Here is a 21,201-nt window from a genome sequence, read left to right on the forward strand (position 1 = left end):
CACACGCACGTACATGCACACGCGTGAGTGTGCGTGTCTGCTGTGCTTTCAGGAGAAAATGAAATCAGATGTTGTCGGTAAGTGAAGTGACTTTGTCTAATTTGCGTCCAGGAACTTTTTTTTAAAACGATTCTACTCTGAAAGTTCTCGACATTTCTCCACTGTAGGTAACTTCTCGTTCTGTTGTTCCTTCCCTTTTAAACGAACTAGTTAAATTGAATGTGATCTGAAAGAGGAACGCTTGAACGTGAGGGTTACTCATGGTTCAGCAGAACCGAATGAAAGTAATTCAGTATGTGGAACGTTTTGTAGCTATTTTTTTTTAGCCTCTGTGATGCAGAGAAATATGCAGAGAAATTAATTGAGAGCTGCTGCATCAGATAAGCCTGTGTAGAAGAACGTGTGTAAAAATGATTTAGGATTAGAGTGGGTTGCTAATCTCTTTATAGTGAGCGTGCAGCCTCAGCATGCATCTCTCTCTCTCTCTCTTTCTCTGTGTTTCTCTCTCGCTCTTTTTCGTCTCGCTCATCTTCTTCTTCTGTCTTGGTCTGGTCTTCTTCCCTCATTTTAATTCCCATTTTTCTGTCTCAGATAAGGAACGAACATCTGGATTGTGTATCTCTTTGTCATTGCGAGAGCTTGTCCTGTAACCTGAATTGGAACAGTAGTTTTCAATATTTCTCCTTCTGATATGAATCAAAATGTTATGCTTTACTATAAAACGGGTTCCTTCATAAATCATCCGTAGTGCATTTTTGCTTTAAATGATTAATTACAAATATTCATGTAGTAATATCATATATTAATTCTGCAGAACTGTTAACCATTACATATGTGCAATAGAGCTCCATGTTTTAACACCATACTATTCTTCTTCTTCTTCCCACTTTTATATGAGGTCAATATGGATAGGTTGAGCTAATAAGGTTAAGGGGTTAAGAGCCTTGCCCAACCCCCAACCCTCTGATCAGTAACCCAGAGTTTATCCATTGAGACCCTCCCTAAAAACATACTATTATTATTCCCCAATGAAAGCAGCAGATGTGCCGATCAGCATGTGAATATGAAATGATTGACAGCTGTGCAGGTGTTTTTGCATTTGGTGGACTCCATTTTCATGCTTGAATGAACACACAGTGCTCTCAACAATTATTTACCTCCTTCTTGATTTCTTCAACATTTGCATATTTGTCAAAGCTAAACGGCCTTTCAATTTTATAAAATCGGTGAAATTTAGTTCCCTCTGAAATTTGGTCATTGTGATATGTTTATTTATGTAATATCTAAAAAATAAAAACACCCAGGCCATTCTGTGGCTGGGAAGTTATTTAATTTGATGGAATTCCTGAGCAAATAATGTGCATGAAATCACTCGCTTCGCGCAGTCAAGCAGACAGAGGAAGGGAAATCCGTGTGAGCATGCGCAGGTTTACCTTTGACCGTACACTGACAGTTCCATCATTCTGTCACTAAACGAACAGCTGATCACACCGAGTTGCTCGCTGACCGCCGATATTTATTAGTTTAGTCCTGCGTTTCCTTTCCTTTGCAACATAACATTTTTTCTTTTCGCTTTCCATTGCTGTAGTCGGTCTTTCATGTTTCATTCGCACACTCACGTCCTCCATTTTTCTCTCCTGTTTCAAATTTGTATCCCACAATGCCTTGCACGAACAGGGAAAGCCCACCATGTGATGCATGACGTAGTATCTTGAATTGGGTCATGGTGAAGCAGGAAAAAAATAGCAGACAATTTAGGGCCATGTGGCCCTAAATTCATTAATTGTTCTATTAGAAAAAAACTAATAAAATTGGAAGTCTGTGAGTCGAATTCAGTAGCTTTCGGTCCACGAAACAAAAAAAATTGGGTGTCAGGGAAAATTATTTTTATGACCTAAACTTGAAAAATCTGAACGGCAGTTAATGATTTTAGATCTTCAAGCAAAATTTAATATAAGATAAAGGCAACCTGAGTAAGCATAAAATACCGTTTTTAAACAATCTTTTCATTTATTAGTTCATCCGGCCGACAGGCGATGAGTTTATGCCATCATGTGTTGTCTGTCGTTCATCTTCCATCCAGCATCGTCTACATTTCATGAAAATCGCTTCTTCTCTCTCAATTCTTCACTGATTTTTTTTTTTGGGCAGGAAGGTGGGTTTGTTTGGGGTGCATGTAGCTTCTACCCAGATTTGCATAATTGCAATTAATAATGAAGGTATGGAGTAATTAAGCCCTAACAAGCAGTTTCCACACAAATCACTTCCTCTCCCTCAATTTTGATTCTTTCTGGCATGAAGGTAGGGGTACCTAGGGTGCATATAACTTCTACCCGGATTTACTTCATTACAATTATTAATGAATTTATGGACTAATTAATCCTTAATGAGCAGTTCAACAAAAATCATTTCTTCTCGGTCAATTCCTTGCCGTTTTGGATTCTTCCTGCCAAATAGGTCGGTATTCCTAGGGTGTGTATAGCTTCTATACAGCAAAAGTTTGGGCACCCCTGGTCAAAATTGCTGTTACTGTGAACAGTTAAGCAAGTTGAAGATGAAATGATCTCCAAAAGGCATAAAGTTAAAGATGACTCATTCCCTTTATATTTTAAGCAAAAACAATTTTTAATTTTCATCTTTTACATTTTCAAAATGACAAAAAAGGAAAAGGGCCCAAAGCAAAAGTTTGGGCACCCTGCATGGTTAGTACCTAGTAACACCCCCTTTGGCAAGTATCACAGCTTGTAAACACTTTCTGTAGCCAGCTAATAATCTTTCAGTTCTTACCTGGGGGATTTTCACACATTCGTCCTTGCAAAAGGCTTCCAGTTCTACAAGTTTTTTGGGCTGTCTTGCATGCACTGCTCTTTTGAGATCTAGCCACAGATTTTCAATGATGTTTAGGTCAGGGGACTGTGAGGGCCATGGCAAAACTTTCAGCTTGTGCTTTTTGAGGTATTCCATTGTAGATTTTGAGGTGGGCGGCACGGTGGTGTAGTGGTTAGTGCTGTCGCCTCACAGCAAGAAGGTCCGGGTTCGAGCCCCGTGGCCGGCGAGGGCCTTTCTGTGCGGAGTTTGCATGTTCTCCCCGTGTCCGCGTGGGTTTCCTCCGGGTGCTCCAGTTTCCCCCACAGTCCAAAGACATGCAGTTTAGGTTAACTGGTGACTCTAAATTGACCGTGAGTGTGAATGGTTGTCTGTGTCTATGTGTCAGCCCTGTGATGACCTGGCGACTTGTCCAGGGTGTACCCCGCCTTTCGCCCGTAGTCAGCTGGGATAGGCTCCAGCTTGCTTGCGACCCTGTAGAACAGGATAAAGCGGCTAGAGATAATGAGATGAGATTTTGAGGTGTGTTTTGGATCATCGTCTTATTGTAGGACCCATCCTCTTTTTAACTTCAACTTTTTTACAGATGGTGTGATGTTTGCTTCCAGAATTTGCTGGTATTTATTCGAATCCATGCTTCCCTCGACCAATGAAATATGCCCTGTGCCACTGGCTGCAACACAACCCCAAAGCATGATTGATCCACACCCATGCTTCAGAGCTGAAGAGATGTTCTTTTCCTGGAATTTGGCACCCTTTTTTCTCCAAACATACCTTTGCTCATTGTGGCCAAAAAGTTCTATTTTGATTTCATCAGTCCACAGGACTTGTTTCCAAAATGCATCAGGCTTATGTAGATGTTCATTTGCAAACTTCAGATGCTGAATTTTGTGGCTAGGACACAGGAACAGTTTTCTTCGGGTGACTCTTCCATGAAGGTCATATTTGTTCAGGTGTCGCTGCATAGTAGAACAGTGCACCACCACTCCAGGGTCTGCTGAATCTTTCTGAAGGTCTTTTGCAGTCAAACAGGGGTTTTTATTTGCCTTTCTAGCAATCCAACGAGCAGTTCTTTCAGAAGGTTTTCTACACCTTCCAGACCTCACCTTGATCTCCACTGTTTCTGTTAACTGCCATTTCTTGATAACATTACAATCTGAGGAAACAGCTACCTGAAAACACTTTGCTACGTTCTTGTAGCCTTCTCCTGCTTTGTGAGCATCAATTATTTTATTATTCAGAATGCAAGGGAGTTGCTTAGAGGAGCCCATGGCTGTTGACTTTAGGGACAAGTTTGAGGAGTTAGAGAATTTATACAGCTTTGAAATCTGCATCATCTGACCTTTCCTAATGAAGAATTTGAACAAGCCACAGTTCAATAAGCTAATTAAGGTCTGGAACCTTGGTAAAAGTTACCTGAGAACTCAAATGTATTGGGGTGCCCAAACTTTCGCATGGTGTTCCTTTTCTTTTTTCACTCTCCAATTGTACAAACAAAAATAATACAGAAAACGCTGAAAAGAAATGTGTCGTCTTTACCTTTATGCCTTTTGGTGATCAGTTCATCTTCTGCTCACTTAATTATTCACAGTAACAGACATTTTCAGTAAGGGTGCCCAAACTTTTGCATGTCACTGTATATAGCTTGTATATAGTGTATATAGCTTGCAACATTTATTGTGCGAGGTGGCCCACTTTAGGTCGTTCCTTCTGGACTAGACGGGGCCGGAGTGAACTACACTATCCTTGATGGTCTCTTTAAAGGTTACATCTGGCAAAACACCAACACAGCATTCCACAATAAGAACATCATACCAACAGTGAAACATGGTGGTGGTAGTGTGATGCTGTGGGGATGCTTTGCTGCTTCAGGGCCTGGACAACTTGCCATAACTGATGGAACCATGAATTCTGCTCTCTACTAGAAAATCATCAGTCTGTGGTCTGAAGCTAAAGCACAATTGGGTTATGCGGCAAGATAACAATCCAAAATCCAAATCCGAACCCTACCGAGACACTGTGGCAGGACTTTAAATGGGCAGTTCGTAATTGAAAACCTTCCAATGTGGTTGAATTAAAGCAGTTCTACCAAGAAGAAGAGTGCATGTTTAATTGTAGTAATTAATTTTAGGAAGGCAATGCAAATATTTTTTCCACAATCTATCTGATATGTGTTATAAATGTAAAAAAATAAAAATAAACAAAAGGCACTGTAGTGTTTTTCCTCTCATTTTTAAATGAGTTCTATCAGCCACTGTACTCCATTACAGAACAAGTAAAGAGGTTTCACTCTGTTCAGTTTTTTTCAACAAAGACAGCCAACAGCGGCACCAAACAAAGAGGTGATCTTTGTATTTCCTTCATGTTTTTTTCCCTGGCACAGTCTGTTCCTGCCATATGCTGGAGAGGTCGGCGTACACGTGGAGCAAATGCAAGGCACCTTTTCACTCTTCCCTCTCCTCACAGCAGGCTTTGATGTCGTCAGCTTTTGTGAAAAGGGACACCCGTGTCAAAATTATTAGAGAAACAGTGTGTCGGGTGTGAAGTGGCCCTTCATGATGTCAGCCTTTATCTAACCATGAGCGATTGCGTAACACGCTCTTTCACCGCCTCATTTCTCTTTCTTTCTCTTGGCAGCCCAAATTGAAGTTATCCCATGCAAAATCTGCGGAGACAAGTCCTCAGGGATCCATTATGGGGTCATCACATGTGAAGGTTGTAAGGTGAGAAAGCGTCATTTTTCTGTTGCAGCTGGTTTTCCCTGATCTGATAATCAAGGGTTGCAAATCTGTATTTAGTTTAGAGCAGATGAGTTCTAGACATGTGTTTGTAGTAGACTTGAAATAATTGTCATTTGACATGATTATTCTGCTTGTTGAGTATTTTGTGTGATGTGTGTTTGTGTATATATGTATATGTATATGTATAAACAAAGTGTTTTACTGGGAAATACACCACTCATTTTTTCCCTACGAGCTCCATCCGGGACATGGAGAACAAAAACCGTGACATAAATCTTTATACGTCTCTCATGAGGAAATCAATTAATTGTTTTGATAAACTTGGGTACTTTTTTGTTTGTGAATATGTCAATATAATAAAAAGAAAATCACACTTTGGCTTGAAGATATGCAGTTTATCTTCTCGTTTTGAAAAACTCGCATTTTTCATATGAATTACAGCGCAGATCTGAGTGACGTTTAAAAGTAATTGCACGAAATTGAGTTGTACATGAGCTGACAGCCGAGGAGATGCGTAGCACCAAGTCGGCTATGAGCCATGTACGACGAGATTGAGTGAAATAACTGTTTTATTCTATCCACATTCACTGGATTTTGAGAAACAGAGCATTTTTTTATTTTTATTTTTTGCAAATTCGATAAATAAAAACTTTATATGAAACATTCGACAAAATCACTTCCGCTAGAATGTAAACAAACCTGCGAAATGATAGGAGCAATTTGTGAAAAATGTGATAATAATAATTATTGAAAAATAAAAAAAGATACATTCTTACCACCAAATACTTTTATTCCATATTTTGTTCCTTTTTTGTATTTTTTGGGGTTTTATTTTGGAGTAGAGTTTTTATTTAATCCTCAGTTGGTTCAGTAACATACTCCGCCATTTTGTTTTTCTCTACTCACAGTACAGTGGCGCTTGAAAGTTTGTGAACCCTTTAGAATTTTCTATATTTCTGCATAAATATGACTGAAAACATCATCAGATTTTCACACAAGTCCTAAAATATGATAAAGAGAACCCAGTTAAACAAATGAGACAAAAATATTATACTTGGTCATTTATTTATTGAGGAAAATTATCCAATATTACATACAAGTGAGTGGCAAAAGTATGTGAACCTCTAGGATTAGCAGTTAATTTGAAGGTGAAATTAGAGTCAGGTGTTTTTGATAAATGGGATGACAATCAGGGGTGAGTGGGCACCCTGTTTTATTTAAAGAACAGGGATCTATCAAAGTCTGACCTTCACAACACGTTTGTGGAAGTGTATCATGGCATGAACAAAGGAGATTTCTGAGGACCTCAGAAAAAGTGTTGTTGACGCTCATCAGGCTGGAAAAAGTTACAAAACCATCTCTAAAGAGTTTGGACTCTACCAATCCACAGTCAAACAGATTGTGTACAAATGGAGGAAATTCAAGACCATTGTTACCCTCCTCAGGAGTGGTCTACCAACAAAGATTACTCCAAGAGCAAGGCGTGTAATAGTCGGCGAGGTGACAAAGGACCCCAGGGTAACTTCTAAGCAACTGAAGGCCTCTCTCACATTGGCTAATGTTAATGTTCATGAGTCCACCATCAGGAGAACACTGAACAACAATGGTGTGCATGGCAGGGTTGCAAGGAGAAAGCCACTGCTCTCCAAAAAGAACATTGCTGCTCATCTGCAGTTTGCTAAAGATCATGTGGACAAGCCAGAAGTCTATTGGAAAAATGTTTTGTGGATGGATGAGACCAAAATAGAATTTTTTGGTTTAAATGAGAAGCATTATGTTTGGAGAAAGGAAAACACTGCATTCCAGCATAAGAGCCTTATCCCATCTGTGAAACATGGTGGTGGTAGTGTCATGGTTTGGGCCTGTTTTATTGCATCTGGGCCAGGATGGCTTCCCATCATTGATGGAACAATGAATTCTGAATTATACCAGCGAATTCTAAAGGAAAATGTCAGGACATCTTTCCATGAACTGAATCTCAAGAGAAGGTGAGTCATGCAGCAAGACAATGACCCTAAGCACACAAGTCGTTCTACCAAAGAATGGTTAAAGAAGAATAAAGTTAATGTTTTGGAATAGCCAAGTCAAAGTCCTGACCTTAATCCAATGGAAATGTTGTGGAAGGACCTGAAGCGAGCAGTTCATGTGAGGAAACCTACCAACATCCCAGAGTTGAAGCTGTTCTGTACGGAGGAATGGGCTAAAATTCCTCCAAGCCGGTGTGCAGGACTGATCAGCAGTTACCCGAAATGTTTAGTTGCAGTCATTGCTGCACAAGGGGGTCACACCAGATACTGAAAGCAAAGGTTCACATACTTTTGCCACTCACAGATATGTAATATTGGATCGTTTTCCTCAATAAATAAATGACCAAGTATAATATTTTTGTTTCATTTGTTTAACTGGGTTCTCTTTATCTACTTTTAGGACTTGTGTGAAAATCTGATGATGTTTTAGGTCATATTTATGCAGAAAGATAGAAAACTCTAAAGGGTTCACAAACTTTCAAGCACTACTGTATATGAGCTGCTAGCCTAGTGGTAGAGTAGCCAATCAGAGCATGCAATTGCTCATATCCAGTGAATGTGAATAGAATAAAACTCGATATTTCACTCCGATGACGTCACTCCCAGTGTTTTCCTGCTGACTTGACACATATGGCCAAAATGGCGAACCGGTTCAAAATTAAAATTCTTTTAATTAACATTCTTTTTTTTGTGTGTGGATGTGTCCATATAAAGAACATTACACAGTAGCGTGAAGATATGAAATTTATCTTCTCGTGTTGAAAATATTTTCACTCGTTCACTTCACTCACTCATGAAATATGTTCACCACTCAAAGAACAACTTCATATCTTCATGCAACCATGTAAGATGTTTTATATATATACCCTTGAATAGGGACACAGATACACCTGCTCATTTATACAGTTATCCAGTCAGCCAATCATGTAGCTGCTTCACAGGTCAAGAGGTCCAGGTAATGTTCATACAGGGATGTGATTTTTCCGCGAATTCGCGGAATTCCGCTTTTTTCACCTCAAAATTTGAAAAAAAAAATTTTTCCGATTTTTCGCTCAAAAATCCGCATTCATATCCTATTCGTTCCGACTTTCAGTAATTCCGTCATTGAGATGAAACGAGGTACGTGATTGGCCCATCGCTCTGTAACAACCAATGAACGCGCTTGTTAGATAGCTGTACGTAAGCTCGCTTCAAACAAAGAGTTGAAAGATGGCAGCCTCCGTGATCGAGCGTAAAGATGCACCTGATCATCAGTTTGGTGTGTGTTTTTAAAGTAAATAAACATGGGGAAGAAGAAAAAACAACCCAGCTCATTTCTTTCCCCATAATAAACCTGTGAGTGGTGATGGTGTCACTGCACGTGCGACAGTTTTCGCGGGGTGACGAAGGTTGCCGTGGCAACGGGGCCTCGCGCCATCTTTTGCTTCCTGGATGCGCATGCGCACGCTATGAAAGCTGTGGTGAAAACGTTAGCATCGGAGGCTAAACCTTCTGAGGAGAAAAGAAGGGGCAGTTTTTATTTCAGTTTGTTTTAGTTACGTCCGAAGAAACAGAAGTTTAAATCACGGCTCTAGTTTACAAATCAAAATGGTTACTCAGTGAAAACAAAACAAAAGCTAGAGCGAGGGGGAGCGGTGGGAGTTTAATCCGGGAAAGTGAGTCTGTGAGGCGGCAGTGATGCTTGACCCCTCCCCCCTCCCGCCTCCTCTCACTTTACCTCAGAGTCTCTGCCAACTTCATCACAGATTATTTCACCTTTTTCACTCGAAGTTAGTTTTAATTTTCGCTCAGAACTTTTCCCACAGCGTGGATGTAAGGTAATTATACACAATTTTGATTTGTTTATTCAATATTAAAATGTTAGTGCAAATAATACATACTTGCCAACTTTTCAAAATTCTCATGATGGAGAAAAGTGCATGAAAGACATTTTCAATTGGCCGAGGGTCTGATGCGCGGTTGAAATGATAAAAACAGTGGAGCCCAATTAATTGCAAACACATTTTTTTGTGAATATTGTTTAGTGAAAAAGTGATTTTTATTCTTGCATATGAAAATCCTCAAGTGAGTGAACACTGTACAGTTCTGTATATGAGTCAATTTCACAGAAAACTTTTTTTTTTTTTTGTCCGGACGTGTTTTGTTTACATTTTGAGATTTCTAAAACCTTTTTATGGTCTCATATAATAAAACATTATCAGTTCTACCTTGCATTTCAAAATTTGACTACTTTGGTTCATAAATGTGTATTTTGTAGCAAATTTTAGGGTCGAAAATGAGCAAAAATGGCTGTCCCACTGAAAAGAGACTTTTTTTCAGACATGATTCTTAATGTTAGCCAAAGGTGGAATTGAAACTTTTTCATGTTCAACGACAAGACTGTGGAAACCACAATGGACATATAATGTCACAAATTGAAAATGCCATTAAGAAAAGAGATTTTTTTGATGTTTTGTTAATTTTTGTACCTGTCCCAGAGGTTTGTGTCAGTTCTGTTACCGTGATTAATCACATAACAAAAATAAATGCTCCCAAAAGCTATTATTGAAATTATTTGTTGCCAAGGATCTACATATTCTCACCTTTTATATGGATGGCAGAATGAACTGAATCTGAGAATATTTACTTAAAAATTTCAGTTTTGGTAAGTAGTCTATGCATGACTAATTTTTTTGTGTCACTCCTGTTACCCTGTCTAAACGGGGTGTGCAGTAACTTAATCAAATATTAGAAGTTGCCATACATAAGAAGCAAACCGGGAGACTACCAGGAGCAATAGAGTTTAATAAATAATGGTGGATGAATTCTTATGTTGCATCATGTTTGTTTGAAAAGGCACAATTAGGTATGTTCAACTTCTACAGTAATTGAAAGTATAAATTTTGTTTTTCCTTATACAGTTTTCTATTTATTCTAATACAGATGATTTAAGGGCGGCACGGTGGTGTAGTGGTTAGTGCTGTCGCCTCACAACAAGAAGGTCCTGGGTTCGAGCCCCGGGGCCGGCGAGGGCCTTTCTGTGTGGAGTTTGCATGTTCTCCCCGTGTCCGCGTGGGTTTCCTCCGGGTGCTCCGGTTTCCCCCACAGTCCAAAGACATGCAGGTTAGGTTAACTGGTGACTCTAAATTGAGCGTAGGTGTGAGTGTGAATGGTTGTCTGTGTCTATGTGTCAGCCCTGTGATGACCTGGCGACTTGTCCAGGGTGTACCCCGCCTTTCGCCCGTAGTCGGCTGGGATAGGCTCCAGCTTGCCTGCGATCCTGTAGAAGGACAAAGCGGCTAGAGATAATGAGATGAGACAGATGATTTAATTTAGAATGACATTTTTAGGTTTCATGTTTTGGCTTTTTGTCAGTTAAGAATCATTGAATTTACTATAGGGGCTCAGAGTTGCATGTTGACCATTAAATTGGCTTGAATTTGTTAATCATGACAAGTTTTTTCTTGTGTGTTTGCTTGCCATTTTAGTAAAATTTTTAAGTCAGAAAACCCCAGAACCCAGGAGCTTCGGGGGGCTTCGCCCCCCTTGTCCCCCCACCAGGGCGCTGCCCTGGACCAGCTGGGGGCCTGCGGCCCCCAGACCCCCGGCTAAAATTTTCAGATCATTTCACCAGCCCCAAATCACATCCCTGGTTCATATCAAACATCAGAATGAGGAAAATTGTGATCCCAGTCTGTGTTCCAGCTCACTTTCCAAGAGGGCAAGGTGCCAATGATTATCACAGGTAATTTTTGGTGCATCTAGGGCAATTTTCGCACATCACTATAGACAAAGAATCTATCACGCAAAATTCGCTATACTGGACAACTATGCAAGGTCAATTACTTTTGTTAAATAAAGGAAGCAAATCTGAAACTTTAGTTAACCAGTTTAATACAGTGATTCATCATAGTATTATAGGATTATTAATACTGTATAGAACTACACACACACACACACACACACACACACACACACATACATATAAAGTGACATTATCCGAATTGACTAATAATTCTAACAAAGGCATTTGAAGTGATTGTCTCTGCAACAGTTTTACATAGTGCATACATTCGGGAATGTCATGTCTCTACTGTTCTCGACTGTCACTATCAATTTTATGAATCTCTAAAGAATCCCTGCATTCAGCTGCAGACCTGCTGAGAATAAATGGAATAACCCTAGTTGTTTTTCCTATACAGGCTGACTATTTATAAAATCTTGCAAAGCAGTGCAGGCCATTTTATATAAAAACTAACTAATCCTGAATGTAGACCTTGCTGCCAGTTAACATCTCTGTTTATCGTAGGCCCAGTATAACTGTATTACATTTAGCATTATTATTTCTGGTTAATACAGTATTATTAAAGAAAAATACACCATGCTAAATGCTGACGCTACATCAAAGACAGACAGCTTTGATAAGTCCAGCAAAACATTTCCGCATTCAAATAATCAGTCGATTTGTGCAAAACTTTTCAATACATTAAACTGATTTAAAGGAAAAGTTTAAAAGATGATTCGTGCTGACTTGTCAGTGTTGGTCTAATAAATTTAGCTTTGATCATATTCCTGTATTTTGCACAAATCACCGATAACATGACGCACTGGGATTCTTAGTTTTAATTAATGTTAGCACAAAAATATTTCAGTGATATTGGCTGCCTTCTTTCGTGGTATATCAGATATATTCCATTCAGCTAGTGTGATGCTGCATGAGTCGAAGACGAGTCATGTGATAGACCACGAAAAAAAGGCAACCAATATTATTCAGATGGCTAAATGTAGAGAGGAAATTTCACAAGTGTGTGATGAATAAAGTTGTGCTTTCTTTCTTTCTTTCTTTCTTTCTTTCTTTCTTTCTTTCTATTATAATTATTATTATACATACACATGCTCTTTTCCAGTTTTTCAATGTCCGTTGGGATGTTTTTCTCTTGTAAATATGCGCGAAGAGTATCTAATGACGTTTTGGTAGCATTTCAACGCGTCTTTCTCTTTCCCAGCGAACAAAGAAATGGTTCTGTACATGCGCAGCAAAAAAACCTTTCTCACTGGATAGTCACATCAGCTCCGACATGTGATGTAATGTTGTCTTGGCAACGTGCAATATTATAACAATATTGCACACTCATTCTCCATTGGGTAGAGTGACATAATACATGTAGGATAAGTGATATGCTAACAATATTGCATGCTATCGAAGCAAATGATTGGAACCTGCTAGAAGGGAATTGAACACATGTTTTTATTCCATCACAAAAGTGTCTTGTATGTATAATAATAGAGATTATTATACATACAGGACACTTTTTCCATGGAATAAAAACATGTGTTCTATTCCCTTCTAGTGGGTTTATTGATGCCATGCAATATTGTTATCATATCGCTTATCCTCCATGTATTACGTCACTCTACCCAATGGAGAATGAGTGTGCAATATTGTTACAATACTGCACGTTGTCAAGACAACATGACGTCACACATCAGAGCTCATGCGAAGATCCAATGACAAAACTTTTCTGCTGCACATGCGCAGAATCATTTCTTTGTCTGCCAGGAAGGAGAGAAAACGAGGCTAATCCAGTGCTACTGCTAGGATTAAGTACTAAATAAATATACTGAAACTGAAGACGTGCTGAACACCCAAAAGGCTACCAAAACTTCATTATATATTCTTCACACATATTTACACGAGAAAAACATACCAACAGATATCGAAAAACTGGAAAAGAGACACGTTGGAGATGTAAAACTTCTGCACTAGCAAGTGACTGTGACAGTTTGTGAACAAACATGACCACCAGGTTTGCTTCGTTAAAAGCGGAAGATTTTGAGAGAATTTTGGCTGTCGGGTCGCTCTGTTGTTTGTAGTTGTCAACATTGATTTTAAAAGTAATTAAGTAAATTACACAGGGAAAATAATAATAATATCTGGCTTGACTACGTTAGCATTGGCCTTTGCTAACACTACACCAGCTGGAAGGTAATGGGACTGCCACGCTAACAGCACCGAGCCGCAGGTAAGCTAGCGTTGGCCTTTGAGAATACTGATATGAAGAGAGTGCGTATGTATTATAATAATAATAATATTAGCTGGCTTTTTTTCATGGTCTATCAGATATATTCCATTCAGCTACTTGTCTTCGACTTGTTCAATATCACGCTAGCTGAATGGAATATATCTGATATACCACGAAAAAAAAGCCAGCCAATATTATTTAATCATCACCAAGGACCAAATATAAAGCCATAATGTTAGGCCTGTTGACATACAGCAACCAAACTGTAAAGATCTAACATTTGGCTTTATTGCTGTTTTATAATATTAAAGGCAGACCTAACAGTTAGGTCTATTTAAAATTAAAAATTAAATGGTTGCATAGGTTTAATATTAGTTAACAGTAATAATCATAATAGTAATGCTAATAGCGTTAATCAATAATTAATATTAGTCCAGGATAGTAATGTCAGATTAAATGTAGTTTAACATATTTACACATAACATTAATGTTAGTGACTAGATTTTCTATAGATCTATATTTAGGGTCTTGATCTATCAGTCCTCACTTTGTGATTGAATTTGTTTAGTCCTACAACTTCTAGATCTACTTACGTTCTGGCAAACAGAGATGCTCAGTTCTCTGAGCCTGTTGCAGCTTTAACCAACTCGTTTCTCTTTCATGTGTTTGTAGGCTTTTTACGCTTGCATTTACCTTACTTCACTGACTCGTTATTGTAATATATATAACAGTTATTTCACAAAATCGAGTCGTACATGAGCTGAAAGCCGTCAAGACGCGTAGCACCGAGTTAGCTATGAGCCATGTACGACGAGATTGAGTGGAATAACTGTTTTATTCTATCTACATTTGCTGGATTTTGAGAAACAGAGCATTTTTATTTTTTGCAAATTCGATAAATAAAAGCTTTATACAAAACGTCCAACAAAAATCATTTCCGCTTAGAATGTAAACAAGCCATCGAATGACAGTAGCAATTTGTGAAAAATGCTATGATAATATTTCTTGGGGGAAAAAAATACATTCTTACTATCAAATACTTTCGTTCCATATTTTGTTGCGCTTTTTTTGTATTTTTGGGGGTTTTGTTTTCAAGTAGAGTTTTTATTTCGTCCTCGGCTGGTTCAGCAACACGCTCCGCCATTTTGTTTTTCTCTACTCACAGTATATGAGCTGATAGCGTAGTAGTAGAGCAGCCAATCAGAGCACACGATTGCTCATATCCAGTGATGTGGATAGAATATTTAGTCAGTGCCTAAAAGCGGAGCTCCTGATGAGTGAGTGTATGAGCAAAATAATTGCAAGGGCACAAAATGAACCTGAATAAAATAATAAAAAAAATAATATTAATAAATAAGCTTAAATAATCCAGTTTCTCTACAAGACTTGAAAGTTAAACTTGAGTAAGCTTAATTCATTCACAGGCATGGAGAATTCTTGCATTGCAATGTCAAAGATTGAAAAGTGATAACTCACCATTTCGTTGCAACTTTTCTTCAAACAATTCCAAAATGGTTACGGACTTTTATTCTATTGTATCGTTGTGATTGTAAGAACGCAAGATACTAGAAGTGTTTTAGTCCCACACTTATAAATACGAAAACAAAAAGTAGCAAAAATACTCAAAACAAATCATGTTAGTGACCTGGATACACATGTGTGTTGGGGAATCCCGCCAAAACCACAGGGTCTTGAGAGTTTTATTTTTTCCGCCAGCATAGCATCTTGGAAAGTTGTGAAGGAAAAACTGAAACTCAGGTTAATAGTTTCTACAAAATGTATTGGCAAATAATCCCACTTTCTTTTTTAAAAATAACAAGGAGCTCCACTAATAAGACAAAATGGTTGACAGACCATGATTATGACCCATGCTGTGTGACTGGTCAACATGCGTTACTTTCACTAGAATTCGGCATCGTTCATTAGTACTCGTTAGGGCACACTTTATTTCTGTGGCAGAACGTATGTCAAGGGTGCTTTTATGAGTCAAGTCAAGTCAAGTCAAAGTCCTTCTCATGCCAGAATCTGGTCTTCCCAGGCAGTCTCCTATCCCAGTACTAACCAGCTCTTTGAGGCGTATGGGTGTGGCACCGATCTCCATTTTGATCGATAGCCCTCGGCCTCTCGCCTATACAGCTAGAGTGGGGGACTAGTCCTCTGATAACCACAAGAGTTTGACTTCCCCATTCACATCTGTATTGCAGTGTGCCTTGCCAGAAGGTAGTAGGTACCATTTTTACGATGGTCCCAATTGATTGGCGGACACGCTAACCACTAGGCCAACTCGCGGTCACTTTTATGAGTAGGGCACATATAAATTTGGGCAGGGCATAAGTTCTGGAGGGTAGGGCGTGGTGTCCTGGGAAAATAAACTGACTGGAAGACTGTCAGTGACTTTGACCGTGACATGGTGTTTGGAATATTTCCGGAAGTGCTGATCTCCTGGGACTTTCACACATAACAGTACCCTGAATGGTGCGAAACAAAAAATCCTCCAGTGGGTGGCAGTTCTGTGGATGGAAACACCTTGTTGATGAGAGAGGTCAGAGGAGAATGGCCAGGTTCGAGTTGACAAGAAGTCAAATAATCATTCTTTGCAGCCGTGGTGAGCAGAAAAGCATCTCAGGACACAACATGTCGAACTTTCAGGTTAACAGCAGAAGACTACATCAGGTTCCACTCCTGGAAGCCAGGAACCGGAATCTGAGGCTACAGTGGGTGGAGACACACAGACGAACCACTCTTGAGCTGTATCTGTATGATTTAATGCATTGTGCTGTTGCCACATGATTGGCTGATTGCATGAATGAGCAGGTATTCCTAATAAAGTGGCCACTGAGTTATACATATTATGAGTTTCTGCAAATTTACGTTTCATGTTGATTATAGTAGGTGGTATTTTAAACATCATCTTAGTCGAATCATGACCATGTATTTGTGTTGCACAAGTAAATATTCATAAGGAAACATGACACTGATGAAAATTTAATGAATGATCCGATATTAAAATGCATTCCTGGTTCATATTTTTAACCATGTTTGGTTGCACTCTGTGGTGATTTAGAGCTTATTTATTTTTATTTATTTATTTTAGTCAGGTTTCAGATCACAGATTCACTTTAAAATTGTTCATGGTGCACTTATTTATTTATTTATTTATTTAACTCTCTGGCTTCTCAGCTGAAATAAAATGACAAACTGACAATGACACTGCCTTCAGATTTAGCCAGAAGAGGCATCATTTATTTCGAATGCACTTAAACACAGCTTAACATTTTTCTTTACTCAGGTGAAAAAGGAGTAGTGAGATTGTTTCGAAAACACATCCTTATGGTCTGTTGTGTTGCACTGCAGGGTTTTTTCAGGAGAAGTCAACAGAACAACGCCTCGTATTCGTGCCCTCGGCAACGCAACTGCCTGATTGACAGAACCAACCGTAACCGCTGTCAGCACTGCCGCCTGCAGAAGTGTCTTGCTCTGGGCATGTCACGTGACGGTGAGGCAGTCACTTCCTCTATCACGATTGCTACTAATACTAATAATGTGCAATGTTAATGATGCATTATTTATAGAGTTATTATAGAATTGAAACAGTATTAGCTCTTTGGAAAAATTGTGCACGTCACTTCTTTCCGTATACTTGGGTTAACCCACCCCACCCCAACCCCCAGCTCACACAGATTTGGCCCAATGCACCCTACAGTTGTCATCTACAGTAGACATATCAAGTGAAAATTCAAATTTAATCCAAATTGCTTGAAACGGCTCTCACTGAATTCAGAATTGAATGCAGAACAACATACTTTTTACAGAATTAAAACTTTTATCCGTTCTTGAGATATTACAAATCAAAGATTGAAAAAGCGACTTAATTTTTAGGAAACCGACATAATATTCTGTATGAGGATCACATGGTCCAAAATGGGCCTCATTAACAAATGAGATCAAATGTGTTTGGTTTTATTTCTTAACTTTTTATGTTCAAGATATTTACATGGAAATTGGCAGACACATAGATGGTTGTATACGGAATACAGAGCTTGAAAAATTAGTAAAAACAAATTATGCAAACCAGTATTTAATTAGTATAAATTATGCTAATTAGGTAAAACCGTACACTTAATAAAAAAGTCATAAATGATTATTTCTAATCCCCTCTTTGTGCTCTGTAGGCCTTTGTATTTCTCAAAAGTAGAACCTACTAGTGTTTATATGAAAGAATATAAATGATAATATTCACAGCTTTAAATATCATCCCGACCACTAAGATCTCAATATTTTTCATCAAAACAACTCCAGTTATATTCTAAAATAGTGATTTATTTACATGAATCAGTTTGATTTGAAAAAATAAGTCGGTAAAGCTATGAAAACTCACTTCATAGTCTCTCATGAATCATAACATCAAAACTAGCTGATGGAAAATTTTGCTGAATACCTCATCAGAAACAGTGAAAGCGAGAGAACATCCCTATAAAAGTTATCTGATTTAATATTCACAAGTAATCCAGTCGGAAACCGATCAGAAGAGAGAGAGCCTGAGCTCTTTCCCGTAACTCAAAAAGCACCGTCAGTTTCCTGACGTCCCACGAGCAGAATTTTTACTCTGTTGTACTGACTTTAACCTGCCATTACTCCCAAAGTACTGAACAGATCTTAACCAGATAAATTTATTTGGAAAGCGGAGATGATAAGCTTTTTAATGATAGCATTCACGATAGAAAATATTCAAGAGTTAAGCAATGACAAATTTGGAAACTCAGATGAGCGTCTGCATGCACAATTTTCACAGCACGGCCAGCGAGTGTATGATATGCCTATCTACAGGAATCTACAGTGCCAGTCTTGTGTTCTTCTGGGACACAAAGCACAAAAAGCAACAATTGGCCACCAATTTAATTTCTTGCATTTTATGCAACTTCTCTTCATCCAGGTAGGCGACACATCATGATCGATTCACTTCCTGCAGTCGAATCAGATAACTTTCTCACTGACTGAGACTACCTCATGCTCAGACCTGTTGTTTTGGTCCAATTCCTTTGTCCTTCTCACCTGCCTAAAGAACTGCACTCACACCCAGATCTGTTTGAAGACCAAGATTAGACAAGTGGAAACTGCTTTGCTCTGGATTTATTGGAAAAGCCCAGCTTTTAGTGACCCATCATCTAAATGGCAACTTTCATGATGTTAACTTTTTCACGTGTCTGGTGGGCACAGCTTTTGTTTTTCCTCTCTCACACATTCTTACTCTCTTTCTCTTCTGTTTCATTCTCTTCAGCGGTAAAGTTTGGCCGCATGTCGAAGAAGCAGCGCGACTCACTGTATGCCGAGGTACAGAAGCACCAACAGCGGCTGCAGGAACAGCGGCAGCAGCAGACGGGCGATGTTTACTCATCCAGTCTGAGCACTCTCGGGCAAGACCTGGGTGGTGCCTACACCAACGGACATGTCATCGACATGGCCAAGACGCATGCCAATGGCGCACCCGCTGCCTACTACAGCATGGACTCAACCCAGCCGAGCCCTGACCAGTCCGGTTTGGACATGGCGGGTATGAAGCCCATCAAACAGGAGCCTGTCTACGACCTGACGCCTGTGCCCGACCTCTTCCCCTACAACTCGTACCAGGACAGCCAGCTCGCACCCGGAGTGTCCATGGGGGAGCTTGGTATGACAGAACCTCACTTTTATAGTCTGGGAAATTTTCAGCCAAGTGAGCTGGATCAGAATGAATCAGTTCACTTGGAGATAGCCAATCAAATAAACATCATGGATGTACTATAGGTTTATGTAGTGAGCTCATGGAGACTCATGAGTGTGTATTATGTTAATAAGGTAAATTTGAGTGAAAACCTTTTCAAAGGCTCTGTTTAAACATTGTTGTTATCAGATGTAAGAATGTGCATGAAAGTCTAATATAAAGCAACTTTACCACAGTGACATTTTCAGAAAGATTTTGAGAAATTATTTTGAGATGCGAGAGCATAATTAAAATAAATGTTCTTGTTATTAAGTCAATGGTATAAATGTGCTGTTTAATGCAAACAAACTTGAGCAAAGTTAAAACATGCCCTTCAGCCATATTAATTTGCACCCACGTGATCTGTTTCTGAAGTGACTTCCAGGCTGAGTACACTGCATTGCACTTACAAAATGAATAATTTTACATTGACCGCTCTCTGTATTTTGTTCCTTTTGGTAGAAGCATCCAAATTGCATTAAGGCAAACAGGCAAAAGGGACAAAACATACGATTTTGCTCATGTATTAGTACAACCCCAATTCCAAAAAAGTTGGGACACTGTGTAAATGGTAAATAAAAACAATGCGATATTTTGCAAATCATGGAAACCCTATATTTCACTGAAAATAATACAAAGACAACATATTAAATGTTGAAACCGAGAAATTTAATTCTTTTTTGAAAAATATATGCTCATTTTTTTGAATTTGATATTAGCAACACATTTCAGAAAAGCTGGAACAAGGGCAACAAAAGACTAAAAAAGTTGTGTAATGCTAAAAAAAAACTTATTTGGTTAACTGGCAACAGGTCAGTAACATGATTGGGTATAAAAAGAGCATCCCAGAGAGGCGGAGTCTCTCAGAAATAAAGATTAGGAGGGGTTCAGCGCTCTGTGAAAGACTGCGTGGGCAAACAGTGCAACAATTTAAGAATAACATTCCTCAGTATAAAATTGCAAACAATTTGGGGATCACATCATCTATGGTACATAATATCATTAAAAGATTCAGAGAATCTGGAGAAATCTCTGTATGCAAGAGACAAGGCTGAAAACTGACATTGGATGCCTGTGATCTTCAGGCCCTCAGGAGACACTGCATTAAAAGCAGACACATGTCTGTAGTGGAAATCACTATATGGGCTCAGGAACACTTCAGAAAACCATCGTCTGTGAAAACGGTTCATTACTCCATTCACAAATGCAAGTTAAAACCAGATATAAACAATATCCAGAAACACCGCCACCTTGTCTGGACCCGAGCTCTTTTACGATGTCCTGAGGCGAAGTGGAAAACTGTCCTGAGGTCTGACGAATCAAAAGTAGAAATTCTTTTTAGAAATCATGGACACCATGTCCTCCAGGCTAAAGAGGAGAGGGACCATCCGGCTTGTTATCAGCGCACAGTTCAAAAGCCAGCATCTGCGATGGTGTGAGGGAGCTTTAGTGCACATGACATAGGTAGCTTGTACATCTGGGAAGGCATCATTAATGCTGAATGATATATACACGTTTCAGAGAAATACGCTGCCATACAGACAAAATCTTTTTCAGGGAAGGCCTTCCTTCTTTCAGCAAGACAATGCCAAACTGCTTTCTGCACATATTAAAACTGCATGGCATCATAGTAAAAGAGTCCGGGTGCTAAACTGGCCTGCCTGCAGTCCAGACCTGTCTCCCATTTAAAACATTGGCGCATTATGAAGTACAAAATACGACAAAGGAGACCCTGAACTGTTGAGCAACTGAAATTGTATCTCAGGCAAGAATGGAACAACATTCCTCTTTCAAAACTACAACAATTGGTCTCCTCAGTTCCCAAACATTCACAGTGTTGTTAAAAGTAGAGGTGATGCAACACA

The 21,201-nt window shown here is 39.1% G+C and overlaps 1 protein-coding gene across 2 annotated transcripts in view; it reads left to right on the forward strand.

The window, feature by feature from the left end:
* rorb (RAR-related orphan receptor B) overlaps positions 1-21,201 on the forward strand; it is an 82,496-nt gene that overhangs the window by 34,514 nt on the left and 26,781 nt on the right. Inside the window, exons 1-4 of one of the 2 annotated variants that reach the window (XM_060907611.1) lie at positions 59-77; positions 5,464-5,549; positions 16,951-17,092; positions 18,875-19,264. In XM_060907611.1, coding sequence (XP_060763594.1) covers positions 59-77; positions 5,464-5,549; positions 16,951-17,092; positions 18,875-19,264 — 637 coding nt within the window. Of the gene's footprint in view, positions 1-58; positions 78-5,463; positions 5,550-16,950; positions 17,093-18,874; positions 19,265-21,201 lie in introns of those variants that run through there. The other variant, XM_060907610.1, reaches the window with a different exon arrangement.

This window comes from Neoarius graeffei, chromosome 24 (genome assembly GCF_027579695.1).
Source record: "Neoarius graeffei isolate fNeoGra1 chromosome 24, fNeoGra1.pri, whole genome shotgun sequence".
Classification (NCBI taxonomy): Eukaryota; Metazoa; Chordata; class Actinopteri; order Siluriformes; family Ariidae; genus Neoarius; species Neoarius graeffei.